Source organism: Metopolophium dirhodum, chromosome 4 (genome assembly GCF_019925205.1).
Source record: "Metopolophium dirhodum isolate CAU chromosome 4, ASM1992520v1, whole genome shotgun sequence".
NCBI lineage: Eukaryota > Metazoa > Arthropoda > Insecta > Hemiptera > Aphididae > Metopolophium > Metopolophium dirhodum.
The window spans coordinates 33,270,884-33,284,536 of record NC_083563.1 but is presented as its reverse complement, the minus strand read 5'-3'; the positions used below and the strand labels follow the sequence as shown (position 1 = coordinate 33,284,536).

The 13,653-nt window shown below is 28.9% G+C and overlaps 1 protein-coding gene across 5 annotated transcripts in view; it reads right to left on the bottom strand.

Moving 5' to 3' along the window:
- LOC132943924 (prolyl endopeptidase FAP-like) overlaps nucleotides 1-13,653 on the bottom strand; it is a 282,440-nt gene that overhangs the window by 44,214 nt on the left and 224,573 nt on the right. For all 5 annotated transcript variants that reach the window (XM_061013088.1, XM_061013090.1, XM_061013091.1 and 2 more), the window contains one exon: nucleotides 3,234-3,447. In XM_061013088.1, coding sequence (XP_060869071.1) covers nucleotides 3,234-3,447 — 214 coding nt within the window. The remainder of the gene's footprint in view (nucleotides 1-3,233; nucleotides 3,448-13,653) is intronic.

The following is a 13,653-nucleotide window of genomic DNA, read 5'->3' as shown; positions in this document are numbered from 1 at the left end:
ATAATTATTTGGACGACAGTATTTGACACGAAATTGTATTGCGCATCGTTAATATTTTAAAAATGTTTGCAACTGTAAATACATTGCATTTTCATAATGGCGTTGTACTATAAATCCTGTCACACTTTACGGTTTTTTGGAATCGTAAATATTGATGAAAATTATTCTTCTGGTTTTCAATGCGAACTTCAAACACAATAGAATCATTTTTGAGATTACCATTATACTGAAGAATAAATGCGAACCAATCAAACATTATAATATATTATCATGCTGACAATAGCATCTATTGAATTAATATAATCACCATAATGTTTGTCCCCTTAGTTGATTATAAACGTATACTTTATAGGATATTATTTAGGATTTAGAGGGCTAAATTAATAGCATCTTAGAAATAATAATATACTATAGTTTATTATTATTATACTCGTACATAATAAACTAAGATATTCCGGTAGAATAGTTGTATGGTATATAATAATAAATAGTTAATAATATGGTTTAACGCTCAAAACGTATTATTTAGTTTACTATAATATAAGAGCACATTGACTGGTTTAATATCAAAGTTTGCCAATTTATTAATTAAAACAATTAAAAATGCGATTGAATAAATGACACATCCAATAGTAGTTTATAAGTGGCTATTTTCTGATTTGAGTCCATATTTATGTGAGTTTTTTTTTCAAATTCAAATTTAAAAGTGTTATCAATATTTTAATACTATAAACAAATATTATAAACATTTTTTCAAAATATTATATCTTGGCGTTTGTTCATTTGGGCATTCTTGATTCTTATTTATGTTTTTTTTTTGTATTTATATTTTAAAGAGCTTGCTGTGTCTTTTCTTAATTTTAAGGAAAAAGGTGTATCCTAATACCTATTTATTTTATTTTTAAATTAAGCATTTATATTATACAATCGTTAACTCTCTACTCCGTCACAAGCCCTGGCTTAAAGGAGTAGATATATTTCTTTACCTATATAATGTAATATATATTTAAAGAAAAATAATAAAAAAAAAACTCTAATTTTTTTGGATGGTTATGAAATCTCAATAGATGCCGAATCTAGTATACCTATAGTAAGTAAGTCAATTAGAGAAAAAGTTTAAAAATAACTTAATAGTTCTAAAAATTTTAATTTATGTCATTAATGGTCTCAAGGCAATCAAAAAACAACAAAAAAAAATTAAATATCTAAGAAATTTGATTTTGATTGTTAAATTACATTTGTTTTAGTATAAATACTTCAAGGAAATAATTAATAAACTTATGTGATTTGAATGTACAAGTAATATACTATATAGGAGATAGGTATATATGTAAGAATAAATTTAAAACAGATCCACACGTCTTATCATGAGGTGTTAGTGCGTTTCGTCATTAGTTTTTGTTTGATCTTGTTATATTTTTAGTGTTATATCAACATTATAATATTAATATGTTTCCTTATCTAAAACGTTGTATATTGTCGTGGGATTAAACTACCATTTAAGTATATAGTTTATTGTCACACTATAGGATAGAGGCTTGTCAATATCATGATTTATGGTGTTTTTCATATTATAAAACATTTAAATTATTGATTATTAATTAATATGAAATAAAATCAATCTTTCCAATCGCTCGGCGCACAGAGAACACTATTTTAGCTATTGTAACGATTATCGTCATCGACATCGTACGCATTACTCCCTACGTTGAGCACGGCTAATATGCTGAGTGTTAGTAATGGCAAATGTGTATATATGTATGGAATATATATTATGCTGACGCGATATTTAGCTCACATCGTGTAAATAACCGACCGGGACCCCTGGCGGCAGATATTTATGACAGATAGTCTACAGTTAGGTGGTCTAAAGAGTCTATATAGTCGGCAGTCAATAGTTGGACGATCGAGAATGAAGAGTCCTAGAGGATGGTCGATAATGGAAGTCGATGGGTGACAACGACCTGAAGAGGACCTGCGGACGACCAGCTCGACCCACATTTGGACATCGGCACCCACGACACACCATGGCCCGATTGGTAACCCCATAGTTTATAAGTAGTACCTAATAATATAATAATACATTCATGTTTGATAATAGATACATATATATACGTCGAGTACTTTGCTTCACACCAGGTCTATAGTAATAATATCACACACCTCATATAAACAGAACGACACCTGAAAAGACTGAACAGAGCGCCAGGTGAAGAGGAGACGTTACACTATAAACTATAGCCGTCATACGTTACAAGCTTTACGATTATTATATTCAAACATACTATATGTTAAAAATATCTATATAAACATATCACAATTCATTGCAGTCTTGGATAGTAACGTAATCAAAGTAACGCGTAATATCGTTGGAATTGTTTTCATGTAACGAAAAAAATGTAATGGTAATGACGTTTGAAAGTTAATTCCTATAGTAAAATGTGTTACCGTTTCAACTGGTTTCGAATGTTGCGAATTAAAAACGAAAAAACCTAATAATAAATATACTAGGTAATATTAATGAAAATACTATAAAATATGCCTATAACGCGGGTGGGTATTGGGTATACAAATAAACATATCGTTGTGTTAGTAAGTCATTTAATTTGAACTCGTCAAAGTTCAGTTTTCAATGTTTCGAACCACATGTCAACCTGCACCATAAATTACAAGAAAAGTAAATAAAATAAAATATATTTTTAATTAACTTTTAACCAAATACACAGAACGGTTTCCTATGAATAGGTCGCGTGGACAGGTGTAATATTATATTATTATTTTTACGTATTAACACAGTTTTAATATACTTTAAAAGTTAAAATTAATTTATAATTTTTGGATGTTATGCTATGTTTATAATTATTGTTAAGTAACTATTTAAACATTTTTTTCGACGTATTTTTAAAATTGTACCTAAATAATATAGTGTTTATATTTGTATTGCATGTCGAATTACTATTGTTATAAGACATTAGAGAAATACATGTTAGGTATCTGTTTTTTTAACGTAAATGTAACGTAGTTAATTTTATGATTAAAACTGTAAGTAATTTTACTACAATTTTGAGCAATGAGTAAGTTAAGTAACTTCATTAATTTCATATCTAAGTAACAAATGAAACTGTACAGTAACTTAATTATTTTTTTAATCTTACTTATCCAACAGCATTTCAATCAAATGAATAACGATAAATATCTATGTACCTAGTAAATATAATATAATATTAACTCACTTGATATCCATGAGCCATTAAACGAAGGCGCTTTAAATGTGTCCCCGGCAATTTGATCGACTGTGAATTTACTTCCAAGATTCCTAGGACCTTTGTATGGTGGTGACAGCAGGACGATAAAGAATACTATCAAGCCCAAAACGGCTACAATGACCAGAAGTGCGATAAGAATACCGCGCCAGTTTCTCTCATTTGGCGTGATTACGACCAATTCCTGAAAACAAAACGTACAATTAAAACGCATTATTCCTATTCTAATACCGTTTAGTCGTATATCATTTAAATGGTCAATTTAGCGATTTTTACCATACTTGGTATATCCTAGTTAAACTCAAAGTACCTACTCGTATTATATAGGTACGCACATGATATCCTCTATGTATTTACATTAAAAACTAAAAATACACTAACTCAAGCCACGGGTTATCCAAACAAAATATGCTAATTAACTAAGTACACTTGAGTAGGCTACGAAACATTATATACCTATATATTATATACTTGACCCTAAATTAAATCATAATAAGTCTTAATAGACATGAAAATAATATTTTTATTTGTAGTATAGGTATTCCAGACATCTTTACTTATGCATATGTTACCGGAAATGTTGACGATTTGGGAAATGACGACAATTCCTAGGGAATGATGACAATTCCTAACAGCGGAACGCTGGGCCAAAACGGGCTGGGCCAGCAACGTCCAGCAATGTCACGGAAGTTTGCCATGTGAAAACAAAAATGAGTAAAAATTTAAAAACGTAAAAAAGCTTAAATTACACAAATTAAAGTAATAAAAAAAATGTATGACAACACTTGATTTTTTTTGATTATTGATTATTCATTAGAGTAATAGCAGGGTAACACCTCTATTCAACTAAAGATTATTCAAAAGATAATTTTTTATATAATTGCTGACGTATTAGAATCAAATTTGTTCGAGTATAGTTTTTGATTTACTTAGCTTTGTGTTCTAAGGATAAAAGGTTCATGGTAATGGGCTTATAAGATAATATGGGGGCTATAATGGTTTGAACATTATAGTCATTAATATTAGTCTATCAATATTAATAATTTATAAAAATAGTCCTAGTTTAATAAACATAAGATCTAATTTTCAATCTATTTTGTATTTATGTAAAACCATTTTTAAGGACCATTATCCTGAATACAAAAACTTTAATAACTAAGAAACTACTCATTTGAATTTTGAATTAGGTACGTCAAATTGTTTAAAAAATTATCCACTACATAAATATTCTACAGTAAAAAAGGAGAGTTCTCATTTGAAAAAAACAGAATTTTGTATCGCGGACACTCCTTAAGTAGTACAAAACAATGCATACATTTGAAAACATGGTGTTTGAGTATATTTAAAAATTCCTAAAATCATAATTTGAATAAATAAATTATTAAATGAAAAAATGGAGGTGGGCAGCATGGTTGGTTAATCACCCCGTATATATAATTAGGTCAAATCATATATAACTGAAAGGTATCCACATATTTTAATATTTAGCTTGGATGTGCATGAGTCAATTTAAATCACAAAAACTAAACACAATTTTTTTTTGACATGTGTATGTATTATTATAAAAATTCATACAACTATTATAATATTATTACCATGTTTTGAAAATTAACTTGTGTAAAAGAAAAATAAAAAAAAAAATTTAATAAATATTATAATAACATAATTTATTACTTTTATAAAAAAAACATTTAGATTTTTTGGTACATAATAAGTCAACAATGACAATTTAATTACATTTTATATTGAACTTTAGAGAAATCCGTGAACCGTTAAAGTGTACAGTTTACGGTTCTAAAAATGTAAAGTTATATTTAATTCACAAAGTTTCAATCAACAAAATGTGCAACAAGGTTCAATATAACTATAAAAATAATAAAGAAAGAAAGATTAAAAATATATTCATCCGCAGTTCTTAAATATGTGTACCTATAGTCTGTTTAATCTTCAAGTGCATTTTATCTGTTTTTGGCAATTTTTTTTTTATTTTTCATTTATTTCAAACCAAACGGAACAGTGTGTATACATTTTGTACAAGAATTATACTCAATTAATTGTAGGTTAATTATTACAGCGTGTATTGAGTAAGGAATGTATTAAATTCTAAACAGGTCATCAGATTGACATTTATTATAAATTCGAAATAAAACGCGAAGTGGTGGCAGTGACGTATTTACATGTTATTGTTTTGACAATTTTTTTTTAATGGAAATATCGTAAGACTTTGAAAACATTTTACTATGTGGGTACAGTAATTATTATGATCACCAAACTCTATCAGTGCAATCACTATTCAGCCTAAAATCTAAAATATCAATATGCATTTCTCGGGTATCGATGGACATAAACTATAATTCAATCTATTATTATAAAATATTTAATTTTTTTATAATGTCGAAAAAAGTTTGCTTTTATTTCTATTACTCATATTTAGACATATTTTAGTAATACGTTAAGTTAGTTTTGTCGAGTTGAGGACGTTCTACAAGATCCAGCTTGTTGATGAACTTCTTAATTAAGACGCGCGCTTATGTTGTTTTACATACAAGTACTAAAAATGAAAACTTTTAAAGGATAGTGAACCACGATTTACAAAACTGCACGGTGCAGTCAACATTATCATAACTCGAACATATAGCAACAATCTACATAATATACATTTTGTGAATAACAATAAATCCACGGTAAAGTTATTATTTATTATTATATTTTATTTTTATAAAAATACAGGCTGAGAAACAAAAACATACAGTGATAGATATTAGAAATTATATATAATATATAATATATGATATTTTATAAAAAAAATTGTACAAATATTTTAGTTTGAATAATAATAGTTTTACAGTAATAATAATATTAATAAAACACCCAATTGGTGAATAGTTTATGGATTGTTAAAAGGGGATTTTAGTATATTATAATTATAAATGGAAAATGGAATAACAAAGAAACAAATAAATCTGGTATTACAAGGAGGTGCTTTAAAAATTATCTGTGAAAGGAGTGTAGGGCATTCCATTTAATTTGATAAAAGCTTAGAAATTAATCGCAGAGCACCTACGATCAGCAAGGCTGAATAAATTTAAAACTTCGTGGATTTGTTTATAATCGTGTGGAGGACAACAAACTTTGAATAATATAAACTAAAAATTATAAAAAACAAATTTGAAAAAAATTATATTTTACGAATTTAAATACAAGTAACTTGTCATATTATGTTGAACAACCTGTCAACCTACATATTGTTCTAAATAAATATTGCACATTAATATTATAAAATTAGAATACCCATCAAACACCATGAGATTATATTATTTTCAGCCTTAATATGTTCTAAGCTTACTCCGCATACTTTAATAAAAGAAAAAGGCATACAGTCTGATTATAGAACTATTGATCAAAAAAGAAATTTAAAAAAGAAGTTAAGTAAACGATTTTAATTTTGAATTAAATTTGTAAATATATTGTTAAAAATATAATATTTTTGTTATATATTTCATATTATTATGTTATATCAAACCCATATTATAGGTGCATTGTGTATTTTACAAATTTAATTACGTGTTTTCGAATTTAAAATGCCATGTTTTCATTAATTTTGTTTTGGACATATAAATGTTCATTATGTTTACAAAAATGAATTATTAATCGAAATATAATGGAGCGTTTTAAAAAGTGTATTCTAAAATCAGTACTTCTAATATTTACTTGAACCTATAGGTAATAGCTGGAATATTATACAATTATACATAATATAATAAGAAATAGGTTCTCGACACCATACCATATACAAAGTATATGAACTCCCACTCAATATTAATTAAACTAATAATTCAAAATACTGGCGAATGAAACTTCTGTTTTTATAGCACTGATAAGTAACATTAATATTTCATGATTTCGCGATAACTCATGAATTCTTAAAAATTATATTTTAGATTCTGAGCGGAGCGATGACTGTATTGATTTTACAATGATGTGTGTAATTTGTTATTTGTGTCCGTGTACCCAAAGAGTAGTTGAAATAATGCTTCAATTTTCCACTTCAGTATCTTTTGCGATGGGAAAGTGAATATAGGTGGTATACAGTGTTGCATCGGGGGGATCAAAATTACTAATAGTTTTCGAAAGCGCAGAGAAAAGAAAAGAAAAATTAAGGAAAAATGGGAATTTCTATGCAAAATCGGTTTTTGACAAAATCAATTTTGGTTTTTGGTGTAATTCTAAAAAAAAATTACGGTAGATCCATGAAATTGTCACTTAATATATATATATATACTTAATTTATATTAACGTTTGCTTTTTAAAAACAAGTTTCCACATAAATTACTTTATTCACAATAATATTATCATAAAATATACTTGGTAAGGTTGATTGACCGTCTTCGCTCAGAACCGTTTTTCGTATATCTAGTATCTACCACGGTATTTTATTATTAGATTCAAATTTAACACCATCCTTTATAGTGACCCACTTGTAAGTTTTAACCTACTGTACAGCAAAGCAACATCCACTTGCCCACCTTTCTTTACATGTAAATCATGAAGATGTAATAATGTTTTTTTCGATGAACAGCCATTCGCTGTAGGTGGCTACTAAATTTATATACAGTACAGGAGTTATGTTTTATGGTTTTTATTATAATAAGTAATATTACTATTTTACGAACCAATCTATAGTTCAGAATTTTTCGCAAACGTTAACACGTTGAATGTTTATATCACAAATTGCAATACCATTACAGTTAATGATCGTCGAATATCGACAACATATATATTTTTCTTTATTATCCAGTTGTAGTCGACGGTATAACATTACAATAAAATAATATCTATGACGTGGGTATATGCGCAAAAGATAAAATGTTGGCCGTAATAACTCACGAAACGTTAAAATATATAAATATATTATACAACACGTTATCGTCATAGTGATGACAAAATAATATAAATATTTCCCGATAGCTGAAAAAATTCGAATATACCTACATAATAATATTATGATAACAGGGACATTAATATATGATATTATACATTATCGCATTGCTGCTCCGATCCTCCCCGTTCCAGTGACGTTTCGACAATAGGTGTGCTCTCAATGCGTAATACGCCCTTGTGTTTGTGTGTGTGTGTGTGTGTGTGTGTGTGTGTGTGTGCGTGCGAGTGTGCGCGTTCATATTTCGATTCGGTGTATCGTCTCGTGTTTCGGTAGGGGTAGCCAATACACGTTTGAATGTGATTTTACACCGGTACCCCTCGATAATAAAAGGTTTTTGCAAAACGTTATCTTCGAGTTTTCGACCGTATAAATCCATTGCACTTCCCTCGATAATCACACATCCGCGAGCCCGTCGGTCGTTATTCGCCACCCCCGTCGGTGGGTTATTGCTGCAACGTTTCGCAGATTTCCCACAAACACGTCACAGTAGTATAATGTGTATAGTGTTGTATACTACATAGACTATAGAGTTTATTATATTATATTAATATGTCCCCCAATATCCCTAGATTTAGATAGCCTTAGGCTAGGAAAGTCTTATGTTTAATTAATAAAAAAAAAAAAAAAAATATGTATACAGCCCGATTCAGAGCGAGGTATAAGATCAATGTGTACAACGGTGTGTAAGAACATATTAGTATTGTATAATTGATGATATTGGTAGTGAAGCGGCGATCGAAAGCGACGATTTTCTATTTCTGTACATCGTACGCCAAACACACGGAATCTTTGATCCCAATCTTATGATTCCCACTCGCGTATTCCGATTGATCAAACGAATATTTTAACTTTCCTCAAAGACCAGCTAGGATGTCTTGATACATCTGTGGCCTTACCGTTTCAACGTTTTCCCCAGAGCTTAACGAAAAGTTAAATAAAAGGTAAATCGTATATTCACTTTGGTCGAAAATATCTGAAATTCAAGTGGTAGCGGCTTCTCGACGAGTTATTTTCTGCAGAATCTTTGTTGCTAACGCTGACCTGACTAAGCAATTATCGCACGTGCAGACGTGCAGTGATTTCGACGGCGAACGATAAACTAATCGCCCTGTATTATGCATAATAATGTTATGCACGCACAAGTACAATAAGAGCACTAAACAGCGCTCATTATATGATATAATATAAATATATATATATACATAATAATATGCATATGGCACTTCGGTGTTGTTCCGCCGCCGCGTCAGCTATTGTTTTAGGGCGTCGTCGGCGGCTCCGCGCTCGTTTTTGGGGTGGAGGGGTTGCGCGTGTACTAACCGTCCCCTTTACTTTCTTCCGACACTCGCCTCGTTTAACATTTCGCGGTGTAAATCATTGCCTTTTTCACGGTATATAAATAATTTGTCGTTGTGCCGCCGAGTGCGCAAGCGCGTGTGCAACGAACCCTTTCGCGTCCCCTAACCGATAAAAAAAAAACCATATCAATTGAATCGTTGTATTTTTGTATTTTATTTTTATCAAATCGAGCGTGTTATGAGAGAGACGATAGCGTTCGATGATCGCGATGAGTGGTGTATAACCAGAGTATATAGCTAGGCGGTTCGTGGTGTTCAATGGCTGAAAACCATAAATAAAATTGAAAAATCACATAGATATGAAGATTATGCGTTTCGAAGAGCACAATATCATTAATCTCTGCTCGTTGAGGCAATGCGAGTTTTCACGATAACTTTATTATTTTTTCCCCCTGCAAAATATTGCTTTATTCGAGTCAGACGGCTGGTGTAATTCTAGTTTATACTCCACACTATATATTATGTAACTACTTACATTCACATAGTATTATTATAAACGTTTTATTTTAAATATATAGTTGTCTGGTATAACGAGGTTCGATGGTAGGAGGTTAAAACAATAAAATTTGTGCCGTTTGGGCGGCGATATTAGCAATATGTTCACGTTTTATGAATAGTAACTATTATACCATAATTGAATCACCTAGCGTTAACCAATCAACATTTAAAAAGATACCCTATTATTTATTTACAATTTTCAAATAATAAATTTCAACATATTTTTGATCATTACACATTATAATTTTATAACTCTATTTACTATTAGTAAATGTTATGTTAGTTCATCTAAACGGAATTCATACCTACTCAATAAATAAATTCCGTTAGGTATAGTTTGTTATTATTGCTATCGTATTATTTTCTCAGTAAACGTAGTAAACACAACATCATATAAATTGAGTAGTAAATTTATTTAAACTCACATTTGGAGCTCCCCAAAACATTAATAAGTAATTATGTTTTAATTAATTTTGAAACGTTAATTTTCAATTTGGACCGTATCCAGTTCGTGTCGGTTATATATGCCACGCCGGGGAGTAAAATCAAGTGAGAGCAAAATAGAAATTCCTATTATGAATATAATCAAGTGTACCTATATATAGTATCATCAATCTCTTTTGTAAGACGTTATTTTTCGTATGCAATTTACCCATGTAATATCATTTTGACGTATATGAATAATAATTTGATATGCTATAGACTAAGATGTTCGCTGTCAAGAAATATATATGTTAGTGCATTACCATGTATAAAACTCGCCCCACTAAGAACGAGAGCGGCCATGTTAAATGCAAAACGCTTTTTGTTGTTTTAAAATATTAAGAAAACCTACACGTTTTTTTTTTTTTTTTTTTATTGGGTAACCCGCGGCAACATAGGCCATTGGGTGTGGGGGAGGGCACTGTAGGTTTTTAAATTGGGTAGGTTGGTACACGTGTGTGTTGTGTTTTGACAGAATTTCTAATGGGGCACCCGTAGGTTTCTGCCATGCCCCGGGTGGGGGGATGGCGGCAGTTCTTCTCCGGACACCGTGACTGGCCCGAAGAAAAATGCCGCCCGCGGCCGAGGTATCGAACTCGGGTCGGCTGCGTCGCAGCCGACGCCTTAGTACGCTCGGCCACTTCGTCCCCCCCTACACGCTTTGTCTTAGATTGTAAATTGTAGACATTACGATCGAGCAAGTAGTTAAGGTGAATGGACAATTAAAAAAAAAACCAACGCCAAGTATAAGAAATATCCCACTCATTTCAGTAACATTTTTAATCGCTGATTTTTCATTTTCGTAATGACTTGCATAATCAAAATTATCATTTTTAATTAATCGAAAGTGCATTTTTCACATTTTATAATTTTACATAAATTACTTTTATCATTAAATTAATGATTAATAATTTTAGTGAACACTGAGGATGGAAATAAATCCGTTATATTAATTATAAAAAAGGAACTGAAAATATTAAAATATTGTTTATAAAAAAAGTACATTGTATAAATTACCACATTCGTAAAGTCTGTCTGATAGTTTATATTATTTTAAATATATATATTTTTTAACAAATATTATAAATGTAGTTATAAACAAAATACTATGATATATTGTATACATCAAATTAATTAATTTTAAAGAACTGACATTTTTAATTCATATGTTTTCAAGACAATTCTAGTGATCCTAACACAAAGTAATATAAATATTTAATATAAAATAAACACACCTATACATTTGGGTCGATTTTTATTCATTAAATGCAATACAATAACAAATAGGAGTATTGGAGTATTCCAAATAAAAAATAAATCGTTACACAAAAATAAAATCATATTGTGTAATATTATAATAACTTTCACGTTCTGCTTTGAATCTTAAGTATTTTAAAAATTATATACTATCGTACTTTAATACTAATATCATTAAAAAAATAACACTTATAATAACCTTATTTTTGTTGTTCACGGCCAATACCGAGAAAACTAATTATGGGAGACCAGAGAGAGATAATCTGAAGTTATCTTCTGGTCTCTAATCTGAAGTTGAAAAAAATTGGTATACAAAAACTTCTAGCGATAAGAATTTTTAAATTTAAAAAAATATGTAGTTCATCAAGTTATTAGTTTAGTTAATCAAATAATATAATTGTATACAGTAAATTATTGTAATACATTTTAAAAAGATCATGATAATATTTTGGATACATATTTTGAATGAGTAGATATATTATTTAATACAAACACATTAATGAGTTACTAAATATTCAAAATATTTGTTGCATAATATCTTTAAACTTGATAATTATATTTAGTTGACATTATAGATATTATAAATATAACTATGTTTTTAGGCTGGGTACAAATATTTTTATTTCCTAACAAATTTTGGGTTGTGCTTTGTTTATCAATTGATCACCATAGAAACGATTACAATTAAAAAACTACCTAATAATAACTAATTATAAAATATACAATTAATGGTACCTTATTAATACATATTTATTATTTATGATTCGTACAATTCCTTCAAAGTGGAAAATATCGAGTAGCGTGGTACGTTTCTTAGTTACGTTTTCTTTTTTATATTTCTTCAAAATAGAACTAGTTATAAAAATATCAGAAATGTAACTATTTTTGAACAATGTTTAAATAAAAAAATCATAGATCATCATGATATAATTTGACGATAATACAGCTATTTATTTTATTGTACGTTTTATATGATACACATCATAATATTATGTAGAATATAGATATTATTTTGTAAATCGACTTTTTTCAGTTAGTAAAAAAATAATATAGGTTGGTAACCGTTTTTAACAAAATTTCACTTAAGCTATATGAATCTTTGTTTAGTGTGTCCTTGGTAGCTCCTTCACATACAATTTCCCAACAATTATTACATAAAATATTACAAATAATTAAAAATATTAAAAAATATCTCTAACGTTTATTAAATTTGTTAAGATTGTTGAAATCAAATAGAAAATACCTTTTAGATCCCTTGCCTAATTGTTTTATTAAAATTATATACCTTTGTTTCATATTTATATTTTTATTTTATCAAATTTTTTATGGTTGAATATAATATTTACGTTCAATAATACATTTATAGAACAATAAGTTAAATGTTTAAGTGCATACATCTGTATCTTTTAAACGTGATATAATGATTCAATTAAATCATACATATCTAAAATTATTTTTTTTTGAAATTATATCTACATCTCTGAAATCTCAGTTTAATTATTTGTAAAATAAATATTCCAACTTCTGGTTTAAATCTTATTTTATTCTAAATACCAAAAAAATCTTTTTACCATCACATAAATTTCCTGGACTCCATCTTTAAGCTCCGGATTTCCTACGGACAGATTTTTTGTGGTAATTAAACTCTGCTTTTTTAACGTCTAATTATATTAATTATAATTTTCTACCCCGGAGCTATAAATATTTTTTTTTATTTATTATTAAATTCATCGCTACAGAAGGACATAGATCAACTCTTATTGCGGCCTTGGAGGAATATTTAGGAACATATTTTTAAACCAAATATTTGGACAATGGACATATTAGATTTTTAATTCTAATAGCTAGATAC